Source organism: Opisthocomus hoazin, chromosome 7 (genome assembly GCF_030867145.1).
Source record: "Opisthocomus hoazin isolate bOpiHoa1 chromosome 7, bOpiHoa1.hap1, whole genome shotgun sequence".
NCBI classification, from domain to species: domain Eukaryota; kingdom Metazoa; phylum Chordata; class Aves; order Opisthocomiformes; family Opisthocomidae; genus Opisthocomus; species Opisthocomus hoazin.
Window position 1 is genome coordinate 3994323 of NC_134420.1, and position 19650 is coordinate 4013972.

The 19650-nt window shown below is 42.7% G+C and overlaps 1 protein-coding gene across 3 annotated transcripts in view; it reads right to left on the reverse strand.

Moving 5' to 3' along the window:
* Nucleotides 1-19650, reverse strand: part of ANO1 (anoctamin 1) — an 81620-nt gene that overhangs the window by 28199 nt on the left and 33771 nt on the right. For 2 of the 3 annotated variants that reach the window (XM_075426535.1, XM_075426534.1), the window contains exons 2-10: nucleotides 18522-18700; nucleotides 14566-14892; nucleotides 12017-12115; nucleotides 10306-10457; nucleotides 8955-9009; nucleotides 6062-6113; nucleotides 3403-3468; nucleotides 2848-2903; nucleotides 1261-1302 (exon numbers count right to left, since the gene is read on the reverse strand). In XM_075426535.1, coding sequence (XP_075282650.1) covers nucleotides 1261-1302; nucleotides 2848-2903; nucleotides 3403-3468; nucleotides 6062-6113; nucleotides 8955-9009; nucleotides 10306-10457; nucleotides 12017-12115; nucleotides 14566-14892; nucleotides 18522-18700 — 1028 coding nt within the window. The remainder of the gene's footprint in view (nucleotides 1-1260; nucleotides 1303-2847; nucleotides 2904-3402; nucleotides 3469-6061; nucleotides 6114-8954; nucleotides 9010-10305; nucleotides 10458-12016; nucleotides 12116-14565; nucleotides 14893-18521; nucleotides 18701-19650) is intronic. The other variant, XM_075426536.1, reaches the window with a different exon arrangement.

The window sequence follows — 19650 nt, forward strand, 5'->3', positions numbered from 1 at the left end:
AGTGAATTTGTGAGGTTTGAAAAGTTAGTAATAAAGATGATAATCCAGACGCTTTGAGAAAACATGGACTTTCATCCTATTTTTGGTTCAGCAATGTGTGGCTTAATAATGAAATGACAGGTATGTGGTATTTTTAACACAAATCAATAGAGGGGGAGAAATAACAGTCACTGGTTTTTGATGAGCTATTGCACCTTAAGGCCCAGCAGACTTTAAATTTTGGGTACCTGTTTTTATCTGACCAACTTGGTGGGCTGTAGATCTGCTTTTCCTACAAGCTGAGCGCATGCTGGTCCACAGCATTTCTTTGGAGACGTGACCATGAAACAAACTGGAAAGGCAAAGTCTCAAGCCTAAAAGCCTAATACAGATGGCACCCAAATTAAGTGGTTCCTCCTGAGAGAACTGGTCGTAACCTCTCTACTTCAGCTTTTGTTCGACACGTGGAAAAGAAGCCTACCTTCTGTAGAGAAGCGTGATCGAGAGTATGTAGTAATTGTGTTCTGAATTTAAGAAAGCAACATACCTGCCAAGGGTGAAAAATTTGCTTTTTCTTACGAAAAGCATTTCCTTAGAATAATTCCTATTTGCTTTCCTACAATGAACAGATGTCTTTTCAGTATACAGGCAATAAAAACACAATTTAAACCACAGACATGTGAAAAGTGATGCACTGCATCAGTATACATCCACAGGGCAGTCTCTGGTTGAAGAGCACACATTAAATCTTAGCTAAAAGTGTCTCATTTCTGGTAAATACTCGATCTTTCTCTTTCCCAATAACTTTTATGCTTATGTTTTCAACCACCTCTCTCCTCAACCTCATCCTGACACTCCAGATCAGCAGCACATTAATTCGGCAGAGGTTGCAGTCCCGAGGCCGGAGCTCGCCGTCGAGCGAAGCAGGATTTATGTCAGATGCGAGTACCAGAATATGACTGAGCATATTCTCATCAGAGCTGGCCTGAAATCACACCGGCTGAACTTTAGGAGAAGCTATATGTGAACGCTATCAACACTCTCACCAACATGGCAAGAAATGTATCATTATCAAGCTTGGTAATTTATACATATCCATACTGCATTTCACATTTGGGCAAATTTAAGCACTGGAAAGTACGTCTGTACTTCTACTGCTTGGCATTTTGTGCTTTTTTCTGGTATTTTCTGTGCAATCTTGGCAAATGTCCAGAGTCCAGCAGGTCACTCTTCAGGCTGGGACTCTTGTAAATATGTTAAAACCCCTTTAGATCAACTTACTTTTCTGTCATTAGGTTCAACGTTTTCACCTTCGTAGTCACCCTTTAAAAAAAAAAAAAAAGAAGAAAATATGCGTCATTCAGGGAGTCGTGCCCAGAGCTGCTCTGCATCTTGCATACCCGTGTATCCCACTCACTCAATGCACCAAAACCAGAAAAAGCAATCCGTAAAATAATGCTGTATTTTAGGAGTTCATTTGTCATAGCACACTCTGTCTTCTGTCGCCAGGCACATTAAGAAACAGTAATAATGTCTGTCACTGAGGAAAAAGGAATGAATAAGTGATAAAGGTGGCCTAAAAATGTCAAGGGAAAGGATGTGGTATTGCCACGGTATTTGGGGTTCAGCTCAGTCCACTTGAAAGAGAAGAGACCAGCTGAAAGAGCTGATCCCTATCCAGACTCTCCAAACACTCAGGGCTGATTAGATCTGAGGTTTGAATTTGGAGCTATTTTAAAATATGATAAAGGAGTAAACTAAGACAATAAATAACTTATATACAAGACTATCAGTAGCTGTCTAAAGACGTGAGACAAGGACATGCAGAGAAGTTTATTTAACCTTTCTGGATTTCTAAGCGATATTGCTGTAGTTTAAGAGTACCTGACATTTATGATAAACATCAGGCAGATAAAGAGGCTGTTCTGGTCTCAGTTACACCGAGATAAAATACTTGTGGTCCCCTGTAAAACCAGCGCGAGTGAGGGGAGCAGAAAACTAGGAAGATACACTTCATCTTCACATCCCACGCTGGCAAACCGGCACCAGGCTCGACAGCCCTTGTACGCTCACACGGCCAGTACATCGCGAGCAGCACGGCTGCCACGTCCCCTCCACATCTGTCAAGCCTTGCTGAATGGGTCGAGCTAAGAACATGTGTTTGTCAGTTCTAGCCGTGCCTTGAACCTCTAAGTAAAAATGTTACCGGCATCCAACTGCTGTGCACCTCTGGCAGGATGGGAATCCCCGGCTCAGATAAGTGTGCCACCAAAATTCCCTACCTCTCGCTAATCCTCTTGATGAACATTATAGCTGAACACACTCTGACATCTTACCAAACCGCTTAAAAGCAGGTTTCATCAGTAAGAAGGTCTGCAGCTCCATCCAGCCCCGTAAAATACGCCACTTCAAATTCTTGCTTATGGCTTTCCCTCCAGTGGCAAGCAATCACGTGGACGCACAGCCACGGACATCTCTGCGCTTGCAACGGGGATGCCAGGGAGATGTGGATGAGGGAACCAGCCCCTTGGTGCCCCAGGAATAAACACTTTTCCTCACACCGACACCAAGGATCTCGGCAGCAGAAGGTCAGAAAATAACAGAAGCATTTTGTTTGCTAAGCCACTGAAACAACTCTTCTACTGTTACGTTCAAACGTGACTTCTGATCATCAAAGGTAGAACAGAGGTGGGGAGCTCATTAAAAGCGAGCAGAGTGATGGAAACAACTGGCAGAAGTTACTGCAGTCGTGACACAAGCGAGCAGGAAGCCAGGATCCGTTTGGGATGATGCCATTAATATGTAACACATTAAGGATTTCTTGCTGTCAGATAGCAGACATGTAAAATATATTCCAAGATCACTTACGTCATGCAAAGGATATGCAGCGCTATAAACTCCGTTGGCAAGCAGACTGGTGATCCCTTGAAAAATAAAGACATGATAGTTATTTACAATTTCGAGGTTAGACAGTCTCACTTTACCATCCTTCCTGGACATTTCCCTCAAAATAACAGTCATTTTGGTCAGATAATGATTTTCCTGCCATCTCATTCCTTTCCATGTAGTTTCATTTTTAATCATACAGGTTATTAAACATGACTCATTTTACAAAATGGAAAACTGCAGAGAGCAAAAGGAAGTCATATATATTTGAGAATCAAGAATTAGAAGCCAATGACTTGAAATTAGTCATTAAAATAAATTACATTTTCTGAAAAGCCAGTTTGATTTAAGGGCAAGCCTGCAGATTTGAAAGTGTGTAGCAGAAGGCTCGATCAAAAGAAGAATATGGCTGGAACTGATGGCATACGGGAACACGCATACGCACGCACCATCCACACAAAGTTTTGAATTCAGATTTCAGATTGATTAGAGAAATTGTAGGGAAAGCCTTTGCGAAGACCTTGGCGTGATACTTACCATATTTACCACATTTTCGTCTTTTATTTAAAAGGGCAGTTTCCTTCTTTCTTCCCTCTCCTTTCCCTGTTTACACATCCGTTTATTAGTGACATGCATGAGGTTGAAAGCAATTAATGCTTCATCTATAAAATGTATGCGGCATAAGGGACCTTGGGGAGTCCTGCCTTCCCAGGCGTGGTATCGCTCCCTAACTTGGGACCAGAGCATGGGTGGCTGGGGAGGAGTTAAGTCAGTTTGGAGGAGCACAACGGCGAGGGCTCTTCGATACTGCAGCTCGCTGCGCCGCTCCCAAAGGTCACTGGGCTGGACCGGGATCTTTGAGGGCTGTAGCACATTACTTCTCTAAAGTTCTTGCCACAGCTGGTGGCATTAACATAGCTTCTTCCTGTTATGGAGTATTACCCACATCTGAAGGTGTCGTGTTATCCGTGGAGATACATTTGGGGATTCAATGAACCAGTCTCGGGTGCTGAATCAGAGCTAAATCAAGTAACTTGTCTTTGTGCAAGGCTAAGCTGATTAATGCCAATTAAAAAAAAAAAATCTGGCCACTGGCATCGTGAAGAATTTAAGAGGACTTCCAAAAAGTTAAAGAAAAATGATGTGCTACAGTGTGCTCCATGTTGCCCATCAGTCCATCACTAACAAAAGAGTGTAGGACTGGATTTGAAGGAACAGCAACTATGAGCCAGGAAATGGCTCACTGTAGGTTCACCGAGACATTTTTGATTGTTCTGGAAATGAGAATTCTTCAAGTTAATTAACATTTTTGGGATACTAATCACCTGCTGGAGGAACTGCTCCAGGAGCGCTCAGTATCCTGCAGTATCATTCATTTTCAAAGTCCTGTTTAAGATTATACAGTACTATGAATTGTCTGCAAATGTTTCCATGCTTCTGGCAGAGACAACTAGTGAGCAGATAGATACATTATTTTTCTAGGGCTGTGTGACTGACGGAAGAGCTACATCGTACCCTTCTACATTCAGCATTTAACAATGAAGACAGATTCACATTTTCACAAATCCACACAATAAATAACAAAGACTGCAGTGTTCACTGGGCGGCCGCCTCTTTCCTGCTGGGCAGAAATGTTGCAGCATTATCTGTGTTTGCTCAAATCTGTTTGCAACCTTTTCTGGGTTGTAACCCAGCATTCCAGTGCTGGAACACAAAGGACCCGATTGAGTTATGCCAAGTATACTCACGGACGGCCTGGCCTAGTGACATTTTTATTAGGTATACTGTGTGACCTCGCCAGTCTCTGGAAGAAGAGGAATGATCTGGGAATCCTAACACTTTCCTTTCCTTTAGCCTCTGCTCCCCGGCAAGAATTCAAACTGAGCTGTATGACCTTCCCCTTTCAAGAGTACAAATACGTGATTTCCAGTGAAAATGATCCAGGCACTAGACTTGAAAAGGGTCTTGAAAGTCACAGATTAATTTGGATTTCCCATGCTACAGGGAAATAGTACTTCTGTTAATACTGGCTGAACACCAAAATTTAGTGTATATAAGGACTCAACAATTGTGCATTGTATGTTGTTACTTCAACAGAAAAGTCAAAGCATGGAAATGATTTCTGGCATAATTTTTCTTCTATTATTTGATGTATTCTAAGCAGCTGATGGGTCAACACTGAACAGAACTACCCGTAATTCAAGTTCCCATTGTTTTATTTAACTGCGTGTAGGCAAATAAGTGCTATAACAGATTCCAACAGTTATCAAACATTTTCTCCCATGTTCATGCACTTCTCTCATACAAATATGTTTCTGTTGGTTGTCTGTTAAGCTTGGGTATGAGGGAATTCAGCCTTCCACCTTATGTAATTTGTTTTACCATTAACTATTTGTTAACTTTGGTCCCACAGTCAAGCATATACCTATACATCACGATACGTATAAAAGAAAAGTATATAACAGCTGAACAGGAAAGGCTGCCAACAAGTCTTTAAGGTGACCTGATTTGTAATTCATGTTTACCTGTATTATGAATTTAGTTAGAGCACAAACCCTAAGGCTGAAATCATAAAACTGCTGGCCGTGGCAGTATAAACTTTGGACGCGCTGACTTGCAACAACTGTTTGGAGGGCTAAGAGATGAGCCGGCTTTCAGTGCATGCCTTAGCCCCTGGCCGTTCCACTGGGTTAATCTCAGTTCCACTTAGGGCAGTGTCTTGGCAGTCATCAGTTAAGACCATTTCACTGAAGTCATTAAAAAGGTATCCCACAATAAAGATGTGAGGTTTCCACTTAAAAGGAATAGGCCAAGCCACAGACTTTCACTGCAGTTATTGAAATTCATGGTAATACCCTAATTCACTTCAGTGAGTGTAAAACTGAACCAACGCAGAGCATGTATTATCCATGGGTTTACATCACCATCCAGTCCTGCTGCAAAGAACCTGACTAACATCTGCAGAGGCTACACGCTTACTTACCATTTAATTTAGAGTCGAATCTATAAATTCACATTTGAAAAAATTCCAAACAGCTACATTCATTTAATTAAATTTCCAAATCAAATAATTATATCCACATACACCAAATTAGAGAGCGGGGGAAAAACCTAAATTCCATAGCCAGTTACAACTTGCGTGTATTTTCAATACCTGAAAACGATATCGACCTTAAAGCTAAATAAAGTTTCTTACCCATGCTATATTTTGCTTTGGTACATGTTGTTCTTTTCAGTATTTCATAAACCTATAGAAGTAAAATAAAAGAAAGGAAAGGGTTAGTTCAGATACTGCCAGCGAAAAGCACAATCTTTTTTGTGGACAGCTCAAATATTGGCAAAGCCAAGATGTCGATGAAGTCATCATTCTTTAATAAAAGTCACGGTATTCAGGAGAGCAGGGGTTCAAGATTTCCATGCCGAATTATCCATACAAGAGAGAAAGGCTTAACTAAATAGCCAGCTACCAAGATAACTGATTGGGGGAAAAAAGGTTACATCTAACCACTCACGTAACAGAAACTCTGTTTTCACTCATGTTAAACATGGACCAAAGCTCAGAAGTCCTCCTTTACTGGGGCCAGAGGGTGCACTGGGCCAGCTCTTCCCTCGCCTCCAATGGCTCAAGCTGTCTTCGACCCAAGGACTTCAGCCGAGCTTCGGGCTCACAACGTGTACGCAGCACGCAGCGTTCATCAGACACTGGACTAACACAGGCTGACCTTACAATTTCTGAACTTGCACGACCTCAGTGGCAAACCAGATGTATTTATTTTACAATTTATTGCATGTATTGTCAAATAACCTTTGCACATCACAGCACGCTGCCCAAGCGGTCAAGCTTTCGCCCTGCGCCGCTGCTGTGCAGTGATGCTCTTCAGCAAGGGCAGCATTTGGCTGGCATGAGGCTGGCAGGGGAGCGGCAGCAGAGGAAAACCATGGGCAGAAGCACCCGATGCCCATTGCCTGGCCCGTGTGGGGAGTCACGGACTGCTTCCCTGGGGATGCTCACTAATCCATGTGCTAACTCGGCTGCCGCCTGCCCAGTGCATGGAGGGAAGCGAGCAAGGGCAAGCCCCACAGCTCATCTGCCTGTTGTTGTCTTCTAGCTCCAGTGAGTTAAAGGGCTGTTGCAGAGAGATTTCCAGTTATACAATGTTGTTGTTTTTTTTTAAAATAAGTAAAAGGTCTTTGGCTTAGTTTCTATTCTTCAAAGATTCACAGGGACTGAATAGATTCCTGTTCATTTTGCAGTAGGTGGAAGGGTCAATATTTGCACTGCGGTTTAAAAATGCATATGACAGAGCCAGGAGAGAACTTTTAGAAAGAAGAATACAAAGAGAAATGCATGCAGGGTAAAATGATGCTGGAAAACATTCAACACACCTTTTATTACTGGGTGATTTGCAGGGATTTCAAACAAAGCAACATACTACCCGCATTATTGCTATACGCCCAGTGTTTCTTAAGTGGTTTTAAAAAAAACCCCATCCCTCCTGTTCCTCCCAGCCTCTGCTGTCAGCTCCTTTGGTTTCAGTCCATTTTTCAGTTAGTCTTGCTCACCCGTTTGTCCTGTAGTGCCATTTTTTGCTGCCTTTCTCAGACAACTTGTTGTCACAAATTTTAACTCTTCAGTTGCTCTCTTAAGTTTCTTGTGCTTGCAAGTTTTCTTACTATCTATCTAGACATACAAAAGAAAATCTACAAACTAAAGCTACGCTTTTTTCCTAATCTCCAGTGAAATGTTTTATTGCACATAAACCAATTGAATGTCTGTCTTTTCCAGTTCTATGCTGCTGCATCTGCCTTCCCTGGTCAGACTCACCTAGCCCTGATAACCTGCGCCCGCACCAAATCAGCGCACTTCAGGCTACAGGGGAACTACATCATGGGGTCCACACGCTGGAATTTCAAAGCAGGAAAGGAAAGTCAGATATCTTACACCCCTTATCGGCATCGCAATAAAAGACAGCTATAATTGCGATATAAGCTCTTTTTGAAACCACTTAGCATCCAAAAGGCTAATGTTAAATATAAGATAAAAGCACGCTCACAGCCACATTCCGACACACCGATTAGTGCCAGTGGAACAGGGCAAAGAGTCCATGCTATACTTTGAAAAGTGTTGCAGCAAGTGCTGCTTGGCATGGTCCCTTCCAGCTGCCCTGGATGTCACATGAGCTGTCCTTTCAATTCCCCCCTCAGCAGCTATAAAGGCGGCTGCACCTTCTCCCCCGCTCTATTCTATGCTCTGCAAGTCACAGGGAAGCACTCAAATGTAGTTCATGATATCATATTCCTGTATTAGCCTTCATTTCTGTAAGGGAACTGCAGAAACTTAATTACGAGAGGAAAAGTCCCATGGTAGCACTGGAGGAGTAGACAGACCCTCCAGCACGAAGGCAGGAATGGCTCAGCCCAGTCCCAGTGCTGCGTATGCATACAGCACGCTTGCTAGCGTAATAGGGGTGAACGGATGCGTAAACAATCAGAATAAGATGCAATTTTTTGTCCTTGTTGCATTTCCTTCATGTAAACGTTAATGTTAAACACAAATCATAAATTATGTTAAATCAAAATCAGAAACCTCAACACTTTTAACACCATTCTAGAGAATTTCCCCCTAGAATTATAAATAATATTCCCTGTAAACACCTGGCTGTTTCATTGGAATTGGCCTTGGGAGATTTCCCAGCATTTTATGAAAAGAGCAATGTGTAGTTACAAAAAGGTACAGGAGTCCCAGGGGTGCAGGCAGCTGGTGGCAGGACCAGCGGTAAAATCGAAGTCTATACCTTCCTGGTGATGTCTACTAAGAAACTATGTCCAGGATTAACTGTGAACTAGAAAGAAGATCCAAATTATTTTCCAAAAGGCACCAACCTGTTAGCATCAAAGACTATTCATTACATAAGCTAAAGCTGGAAATGCTCTGTTTATAATTTCAGTAACTGATGTCACAGGCGATCCCTGGCATTTGGTAAAGAAAGGCAAAATTGCAGCAGGCACTGCACTAAAGCTGGCAAAGGGGCTATTAACACCAGGACTAAGGCACCATCCACCATGAATTATTTATATACAGTACTTACTATAGTGCTTCTCGTTTTGCTGTCAAAGAAGGAATCTCTGTCAGACAAATCAAATCTGTTAAAAGATTAGAAGGAAGCCCATTAGGTTAAAAAAGCGCCAGTAATTTCCTGCTCTTGTTGACCCCTTCAATATTTTCATTTCTCTTGGGGATCTCTCTTAGCTAACATTAAAGAGTAGCTTGTAGAAACCTCGTTAAAAAGAAACTCCATCCCAACCCTCATATTTTAAAGAGGCCGCTTATACATTTCACTGGTTTTATATATTTATAGGTTTTTCTGCACAAAAGAGACTGCTGATGCTCATTTAAGGTGAATTCCCGACCACTGCTGGCCCTGACTTTCTCTTAATAATCTTCACATTGTATCTGTACCTTAAACCCTGTAAGGCCACTCTTGCCTCCCTTCTTCAGCAAACACACAGGTGGCCTCACTGACAAAAGCCACCACTGCCAACAGCTCAAGGCACATCCACACCTAAGCTAAGGAGCATCTTTGGGGCTTCCTCTGAGCCACCAGACTCCCGTGCTGTAGGAATATCCTATGTAAAATAAATACATAAATATATTTCCTGCAAGTCCAAGAACATGTCAAACATCACATACATTGACGGGTCCAACTAACATGTTTGTAAATCTAATACACGACTATCAGTGTTCTGCATCCCTTGATTAAAAACTAAAACCCCTGTATGTTCAGTGAAGAAATCCTGCCCTGGGACTGCTGTTTGTTCCAGCTGGCACATACATAAACACAGCCTTCAAAGCTTCTCCTCTGGGACGCTGGCCAAGGAAGAGCGGCAGCAAAGCAATTCCAGGGCAGTCGAAACTTTGGCTGGGCCCCACCTTATGATTTTTTCCTACACCCACGTTTACAGCTATTCTTACTGAGCTGAAATCGATGGCAAAGCTACCGTGGACTTCATACCATTTCCAGAGTCCACGCCTGGCTGGCAGTACACGCGTGAGCTGCCCATACCAGATGAATGAAATTATTCTGAAATTTATGAACCCACATCTCTGGCTACAAATTCTACCGAGCATTTTATTTTATATGGAAAAGAGACTGTTGTAAACCACATTATAAATTTTGCTGGGCAGTCTAACAGTTGATGTGTGTGTAGTTATATAGATATGTGTTACACACACCACAACAGCAGCACAAAGCCTCACTCCCCAACAGTGAGCCAAAAAAAAAAAAAAAAAAGACGACATTTAAATTTACTGCAAAATGCAAATATTCTTTACAGCAATCACTAACAAAGTGTTGGTGGTCATTTTTCCTTTCCCCTTTAGCTGCTGTTGGGAAGGCTGGCGTCTGCTGACATGGACATTTACAGAAAGCTTTCACTTACAGGTGCTGCTTCTCTCTGGAGAAGGGGTAGGAGAGGCGCTTCACTGTCTGAGGTTTGTGTTCTGCTACTTTCGGCTGGATGGGCTCTGTTATTTTCTGAATTACAGAGTTAATCTTTTTCAGAAGACCATGGGTCTGATTGATCTGATACATCTGAGTGGGCAAAGAGAAAAAAAACCAGTAAAATTCTAGTGGGTTTTGGTAATCCCTAACAGACAGTGAATTGCACGAAATAAATCATCAATTAAACAAATACATCAGAGTAAATTATCAAGGAGTATAACTTACCTTCTTGAAAACATTCAGAAACACACAGATGGGTGGGAAGGCCAAACCAAGGCAAGCAGAGGAAGTCTATTGCTTTTGCTCTGAGCCAAAGCATGGCCCATGTTTGATTCCAGATAATCAGGCTGGGGTGTTCAGCAGAGATACACTCAGCACTGGCTCCCGAGACACCCGCTCCTTTGGCATTTACTGATTTCTTGGTGCAATGGGACAAAGAAATGAAGGAGCTACGGAGCCCCTGTGCAAAACAACAGAAGTGGTCTCCCCTCCCAGGGGACTTTCCTGGGAATACTGTGCAGGTTTCAGGCTTTTCCCCTCTTCCATATAAAGGAACCAAAATATCTTGGATCGTCTGTTGCGGTTCTGTAGCACCGAGCGCAGGAATTGTGTTAGCAGGTCACGAAGGAGGGTTACTGGCTTCCCTCTCTGAGCCACAAAAACTATGTGCAGATCCAGGGCAGGGCTCTCACCGCAGGAAGATGCTTGGCTAGAAATAAAGCTTTAGGGGTCTGAGGGTGGTCTCAGGCACATCGCTTCACCCAGACAGTGCCTGCAGGCTTAGGTGGCCTCTTTCACCTCCCTCCCTCCCTCCCCCAAATTGCCCACCCTAACTTTTCTTTCATGGCAAAGCAGCTTTAACTGCAGGCTCACAGCAGAGTTCTTTTTTATCTAATTGCGCTTCTGATTAAAATCGGTGGTAAGTGAGGCAATAATGGGGATTAATATGAAATCCAAACCAAAAGTGTGGTTTTAGTGTTGTAATAAATGACGCCGGGCTTTAAGCCTGTCTCTTGCTCCATTATAGACTTCCCTCTGCAGTCTGGGACATGCACTTAGTATGTGTTTAAATATTAATCCATCTCTAAGCTACACTCACTGAACAGGTAGCTATCTATCACTGATGATTTAGAATTGATGAAAATATACTATCATTTCTTTAATGATATTTCAAATATTCTGAAAGATAATTTATTTTGTGGTAGAGTAGTCCCAACTCCTGCAAATATGACTAACGATGTGTATGAAGAGTCACTAAACCCAGCGAGACTTCTGCACACCAATTGTTACTCTTTTGTTCATTTTTAGCGTTGGGTGAGGAAAAAACCTCCAAAACACACACATAAATTTCATCATCAGTTGCCACCTCTTCTTTTAAAACACCCTGAGAGGATGAGACATCGTATGAAATCACTCGCACGGTGTACAGATAGCGGCAGCGGCTGGGAATGCTTGACTTCCATTCCTCCCTCCAGTTATTCTTTCTGCTGTTCCAAGCAAGCAAGTTTGTGACTCTCAGTTTCTGTATACATCAGTTAGCTATTTTAAAAATGCTGGTGGGAGGAAAAGTCTACGTTTGTAAGGTTCTTAGAGATGAGCATATGTTTAAACTATACCTTCCAGAGGAAAAAAAGAAAATCAGGACTCACCTTTTTTGTGGGCATCTTGAGCTTAAGAAATTCTGCCTCTCGACACAACACATTCCACGGTGCGTGTATTTTTACAAATCCAACCCCATGGATTTTAGTCTATAAAAAAAAGCAAGAGAAAAGGTTACTGATGAGAGCAAATGAAACATTTTTCCCCTTATGTTTCATACATACTTAAGGAACAAGTAGTCTATCGCCACCAACACGCTAAATCTCGTTTGTTTGAGACAGCCAGTTTCTAACAACAGGACAATCACTGAACACCTCTCCGTGCTGAGCTGCTATGAAATGTGACTCAAAAACGCTATTGTCTTCCAGAGCAATTACCACAAGGTTAAACAGATAAAAACTGTTTGGGAAATAAAAGCTAAAATGACTATGGACACAAATACAGACGAAGCCAGTTAAATCTGAATCGTAGGCATCCAGCCAAACGGTATGATTTCGTGAGTGCGTTGTAATTAATGGAGCTGAGAGAGTCCCTGCTGCCTCCTAAGAGCCGCTCAGTATCTCAAAGGACCAGAACTGCAGTAAGAGAGAAGCAGCCTCTGCTATAGATGCAAATACCTAGATTAAAAAAATATGCATTTTATTTAGGAAAATCACTAGGAAGAATTCAACAAAACAAAAGAAAAAAAAAAAAGATAAATGGTAATGATAATCTTAGTGGCATGCTTGCATCCCACTGGTTCTCTGAGCGCTGTTCTAGACAGCTGGACATGGGGGTTTGCTGCTGGCACTCCCACATATACCCGTCTTCACTCCCACGGGAGTAATCATTTCAAAGCCATTGGACAAACGATATCAAACTAGGAGGCATTCAGCAAACAGAAGAGAAAGAAACTTTAATGAATCTTTCCAATTTTGCTGCTGTATCAGCTCAGGCACTTCTTATGATAACTAGCTTTCACGCAGCTGTATTCCGCACAGGCTTTCTAGAAATCAGTTACTCGAAGGACAGAAGTAAAACCGTCAGCCTTCCCATAGGGCACGGCTTCCACACCACCTTTGAATTTACTTCACTGATGAGAGTTTAAGTGACTTTGTAAACATACAGAATCACAGAAAGAATCACAGAATCACAGAATGTTCGGGGTTGGAAGGGACCTCTGTGGGTCATCTAGTCCAACCCCCTGCCAAAGCAGGGTCGCCTACAGCAGACTGCACAGGACCACGTCCAGGCAGGGCTTGAATATCTCCAGAGAAGGAGACTCCACAACATCATCTGTTTAAGAAATTTTTGCTCTGTTTTGCAATTAGTAAGGCCTCCAACGCAACTCCGTGGCATGCTTCTCAAGCCCAAATGATTGCAGGTTTTTCTCCCTACACTGACGTGCTGGAGATGGAAGCTGATGTAAATCCCCGTGGCTTGCTTTCATCTCTACACATTCCTGATCTGGTTTGGTATCTTGTACTGAAAGGACAGGGTTCTTGCTCTTTTACGACGTCCTGGCTTGAACCCCGAGCCCTTCTGCATCATCTGAAATTGTATTACATGTCATAGGTGGGAACCTCCCATCTTGTAAAGGATTTAAATATCTATGACCTGGCACAGGCAGGCTTCCAGTTTACTGTAACAGCTTGCAAGCTGGATGGAAAGCAATTCTCATTTTCACCTGGGCGGCAGAGAAGCAAAAGGTTTTTTGCATTATACCATGCAAAACAGATACTTTTAAAATATATACGTATACACACACACCTCTCATTATATACATGTCTGATTTGTGAATAATAGATGGCAGATTTATTTTTTTAACACTGATCATAGGTCTAGATGTTTAATCTCAACTTTTAGATCCTGTAAATAAAACCAGAACAGATGTTTACACTCTCTCACAGGAATTTCAGGCATATTGGTTGGATCAGTTAATTGTAATAGCGTTCTTTGAAATTAATACGGCTGTGACTATTTCTACTAATCACACACTGGCAGTACTTCACACATCATTTTTTATATAGACTAATGGTCTTTTAATAGAATATACTGTTTTCAGGGTACAGGTGAAAGGCATTACAAGCTGTACTGTTCATAGCTAAGAATGGAAAGAGCAAACTGTAATACAGGCCCACGCGCCCGAGCTAGAGCATGTACCAGAATTTAATTCTCTTGAAGTCTATACTGAGGTATAAAAATGTCACTGTCTGTATCAGGTATTTTTCATCAGAACTGGAATTACCAGTGGATCCAAACCACAGCATACTGTAAACCCACTGAACTGGGATTAGTGTTGAGAGCAATTTAAGCCTCCCTTCTAGATAGGGCAACAGATCAACAAGCTGTGTTGCAATAGTGGATGTGCCACAAGTCCTGGCCAAGAAAATTAAGAAACTTCACCTCGTTGGGGAATTAACAACACCGCAGCCCATTCCTGTGATGCGAACTACATTGGTGGCCGAGGATGGGGCTACCAGAACTGATACCAAATTCTGGAAGAGTTGAGCTTGTGTAACCTTGATCAGAGCCAGGTTCAGAGGAACAGCTCAGCATCTCCCAGGATTTGACGACCAGTTGTCTTCCTTATCTTTAACAGTTTGAAATGGCTCCTTACGTCCTCATCACGTTCCAGTTCCAGACCGGCCTCCACGAGGTTCCCTTCGTACTCCTCCCTGCGAAACCTCTTGTCGTCTTCGTGGTAATCCACGTGAGGTTCGCTTTCCCCCATTTCCAGCTGCACTCCCTTCCCAGGAAGCGGCTGGTCCTGCTTGGTGCTTCGGGCACTTGAATCATTGTGATGAACTCTCCTGGCGAGCGTCCTCCCTGATGAGGACTTCTTGTAATGATAAACTAGGATGTAGTCTACTTTTCTCTTGCCATCTCTGAAGTAGAGTCCATATTTGCAGTCAGCATCTGGATTTTTGGATAGGGAATTTAATAACTGGAAGCAGGGAATGGGGTTGTGGAGAGAAGGAGAGAGGAGAAGAATAATGAGTACACAGGCCAACACAGACACCAGACAGACTATATCCTTGTATCCTTCTTGCCTGGAGCACCCAACGACCTATCTTCAAACAGCATGCACACAGGAGGAGCTCCCCCCTGCTACTCACTCACAGCAATTTTGCAAGTTAACACCTGCAATTTTACTGATAGCCAGCTGAGATTTTATTGGCCAGAAATAAATAGATAAAATGACTGGGATTTAATCTAATTGCCAGCACACTAGTTCATAAGTCAGCTACTTGGTGGATTTGGTTTTCTCCTCTGGGGGTTAATCACCACTAAGATCATCTGTCCTTTTCCACCCAAGACATCTGTGTCTCAGTTCTGACAAATAGATTAATGTCATGTGCAAACATTTCTCACTTCTCTTATCTAGCGTTGCAAGTTTGTATCATCTGAGAAAGAGATCATCTTAGATACAGACTGAAGGGAGCCAGCTGGTCACGAAGCGCGGCCAAAAATGCAGATGGATCGTAGCCAGAGAACTGGGTTCACTGCTTACTGAGTTCATCGTGTGTCGTGTGTGTGTCCCCCCCGCCTTACAAAACCTGTGTCGCTTTGCAATCTGATAGTGGCAAAGGCTTTATTTTCATCTTGAATTAATGCTGTGTAAGTGTTGCAAGATGCAAGAAATGCAAGTCTTAAAGCACAATTCCATTTCCAAGCATTTATGTGAAAAACTGCATGGGGCAACTGCAGAAACAAAAAAAGTACTAACAATTACTCATTTCTACTTTCAATAGCACTGTTCATGCATAATTCACAATCCTACTCGTGGAGGTGTACAGACTATTCAAAAAAAAGAAAAGAAAATTCACTAGTAACTTGCATTTGTTTTTACAAAAAATACTAATCACAGCAGTGGCTTTTCAGTGCCATACAGGAGAATGGTAAGCCTCCCCATAGGGAAAAAGACTTGTGCTCCAAATGATAGCAATTGGCCATCGACTGCAAATCGTATCAGTCAAAACCCATTTGGGATGTGTACACCTTCTGCTTATTTCATACATAAAACCGTGATTGTAAGTTATTTGCAAACAGTTGTTTTTAAGGCAGTCTGATTTTTAAACCCCAGATGAAAAGAGCAGCCTCTGAGCTTACAGCATCTCACAGCCAATATAGCCAAAATATCATTGAAACCCACCCAATGTTACCCAAATTTGCACATCTCTGTACATCACGTTGGGGAGGGCAGGTCCCAGCCACTGTAACTATAAATCAATGCCTTTGAGGGACAGTCTGTTCTGCCCTCTTTGCCTCGGGGAGATTTTTGCTCAAACAACAAATTCAAGCAGCAAACCCCATCTTCCTGGGTTTGGAGGGAGGAGGAAGCATACCGAAGCAGTGGTCAGGCAAGCGCCAGCAGAGGAACGCGTAGCAGGAATGCGCAGCAAGGAGGACTGGCAGACAGCAGGCAGCCCGAGATGCCAGGCAGCACGGGGAGCAGCCGTGCGCAGAGGTGGGGATGCCTGAGCTTTCCAAAGCCTGACATGACCACATCTGGCCAGGGCCAGCGCGGCTGCAGATCCCCATCTCCTCAGTCCCTCGCCACTTTGCTCCACGCCTGCCTTCGCTGTTTCTCTCTTTTCTTCTCTGAAGATCCCATCTCTCTCTTCCATTTAACCTAAACCTTTTGCTCCAAATACATAAATATATCATACAATAATACAGCATTTGCTGCCACCATGGAGTCTGCTCCTTGTCCTATTCTCTCTTCCTCCTGCTCTTATTTAGCCATGGTGATAACACATTCTTCAGGGCACAGGCGTGAGCAGCCTGTGCCCTATCTAGATACTCCCATTTGGTTCTTAAGCATAACTACAACACAGAAGACCATTAATAGCTATCACTTTCTGTTTGCTTCGTGTTTAAAGGTATGTACCTGTGAATGCAGAACATTTTTTTTAAAAGCAAGCTGACAGTCTGCTTGGGGCAGGCAACTCAGTTATGCAAATTTCTACAGAAACAAAACATTAAGAAATAGTAACTAACTGGATTTTCAGGATATCATGCCTCTTCAAAGTAAGTAGCTGTTGTAAACAAGATACAGGAACGCTGGGATTTCTTTCCAGATAACTAATTGTAATTTTTAAAGATGTGTTGATCTTATTAATTGATTAAACATCGATTTCTGAAAAACTGGGCTGAACCAATAAACATTCAGCTAAGCACAGGGAGATAAAACAGGCAAAAGGCTCAGACCCCAACTGCTTCCTACCCTCCTTGGACTGACTTTATGAGGGACAGCAATTAGCCGGTCTGTTCTGGAGACTAATAAATAAAGGAAACGGGCAGGACTGAAGACGGCTCTGGAAGGTGATAGCAGCGAGCGCACCAGATGTTTGCAACTGCTTGGGGAGCTCAGGAGAGTTGAGTACATCCCAGCCACGGCTCCTCTTCTCCTGGAGCACGCCTTGGGTGAAGAAAAGCAGCACTGAAAATCTCCGGTTCCTCTGTTTCTTTGAGCCACTGCCCCCAGGAAGGGTACAGGTCACACTGCAGAAACTCAGCGAAAGCCTTTTCCCATTTCTTTGAACTCTCCTGTGGAAAAGTTGACCCTTGTGGGGACTCACTGATAATATCGGGGAAGGTGCTGCACTTTGGATACTAAAGCCTCAGTAAATTTATTTTTATATGAGAATAGCTATATTCCACTGCAAAAGGGATGCAGCCAAAAGACTCAAAGAAGCCTGTTGGTCCTGTTTCAAAGAAAGAAAAGGTTGGATTCTTTTAAGGATGTGGTATGAAAGCTGAAAGGTACTCATAGGCCACACCCTTTCTCGCAGCGCCACTATGCTGAAATAGAGGGAGTTGCGTAGACTTAGACCACATAAGGTCATGTCCCTTTGGCTGCAAATGTGACACAGAAGAGACATTTCAGTTTTACCCCAGCAAGAGGGATGTTTACATTCTGACAGAATTATTCCTCCATGCTCAATCCTAATTAAGCATAAGCACAAGCACAATGAATCAAGTATTGCTTTACACCTTTCCCCAGCGAGATCTGTTATACAGCTCACTCCACCTCAATTCCTTCACCTGAATAAGCTCTTTTTAATGTGTTTACGACATAAGCAACTCCTAATCCTGTTGGGTATTCGCATTACTAACTTTCTTTAAGATCGGCGTTAAAGAATTTAACCAAGGCACAATTAACGACACTGGAAATCTAACCTCTATTGCACGCTGCAGACTATTAGTTTTACATTACCTATGTTAATAGCTTCCGCATGAAATTTTAGACATTTTTTTCTGTTCTGCTCTATAGGGGCAAAGAGATTTAAAGGTTGCCACAGCCTTATTGCCAGATTGATTACTCTGAGAATAGCCAACTCCTTTTGAGGCTACAGGTTAAACAAGGATCCCTTGCTTCCCTTCTTCACATCAGAGAACAAACCCCACTAAATTAGCATGTACTGTGGCTAGTGGCAATCCTCCTCAGCACTTCTGAAAAAGAGAGGGAGAGGATTTCAGAGCATCCCAGGAATGGAGAGAATGAGAATTAAGCTAAGGGGTAAAGCGCAGTCTGCCAGTTATGACGCATCTGGCAAGTCCTTTACTCACTGTACTCTCATGCTGGTCATAGCCGATATCCTCAATAGCTCGGATGTTGATAATGTGGATCCCCTTCTCCTCAGCAGGTAGACAAGAGTATTTCTTGTTCACCCTCATTCCTGTCTCCTCTGGAGCCTCGTTGAGATCTTCGGGCAGAAAATTCACGCCATGAAACTCACTGTCTGCATCTGAAAAGAAAAGGAACAATCTCGTCAAGACATTTTAATCCCAACATTTGCTCCTCCCAGAACCACCCAAGCTGAAACGTGTCCTGTTTGTGCCTTCTTCTGACAATGAGCCCTTAAGCAGGGCTCCCACCCTCCTCCGTGCCTCCCTCCTCAGCTTTCTAGCAGCCCTCTTCAGCCCTACCTAGGTCTCCTCCTCCAGAGGAGGAGTGGTCAGCTCACTTCTTTTCTGCACTGCCATATGGTCTCACAGAATTATTATATTTCTTGGTAAGAGAAGGCAAAAAGAAAAAATAATCTGACAATTAGCTGGTGACAGTAGGTGGCATGGTGTTTTCCCCTTTTCAGTAGGCATTTTCTCCTTCAACAAGCACTTGTTCATGCTGGAAAATTAAGTAGTGGGTTTTCCCTTAAGTACTTATGCACTGAATCATTCTTATATAATTAGTCTTGAAAATTCAAGGTTTCCTGCCTCTCAACCTGCCAGACACCCGTACTGTTTCCACTTATTATTAAAGTATATAGATGGGCTAAAGGATTTCACGTAAAAATTTCACTACAAATTGAGCAACCAGATAACAAATAAAATGCAAACTAGTGTTTGCGTAGGTGCATTTATGCAAGTAATAGAAGGCACAGTTTTCCAAGTTCTGATTCATTTTGACATTGAAGCAAAATACTGCAGCATTACGTCCTTTTTTAAACCATGCAGGAGCAGGATTTGCTTGTCTAAAGAGTGAAGATAAAGCAAGAATTTTAGGATTTAGCCTTGAATGGATACTAAATTAACTCCCCCCAAAAAACCAAACAACAAAAACATGCAGAGGAGCACACTCTAATAGCAGCTATGTTACAACAGCCTGTTGCTGCAACTAGTTCAACACCCTGTCTCTGGAGCAGGGAGCAGCAGAAATGGTACAGAATTGGCCCATTAGGAAAAATACTTCCCTCCT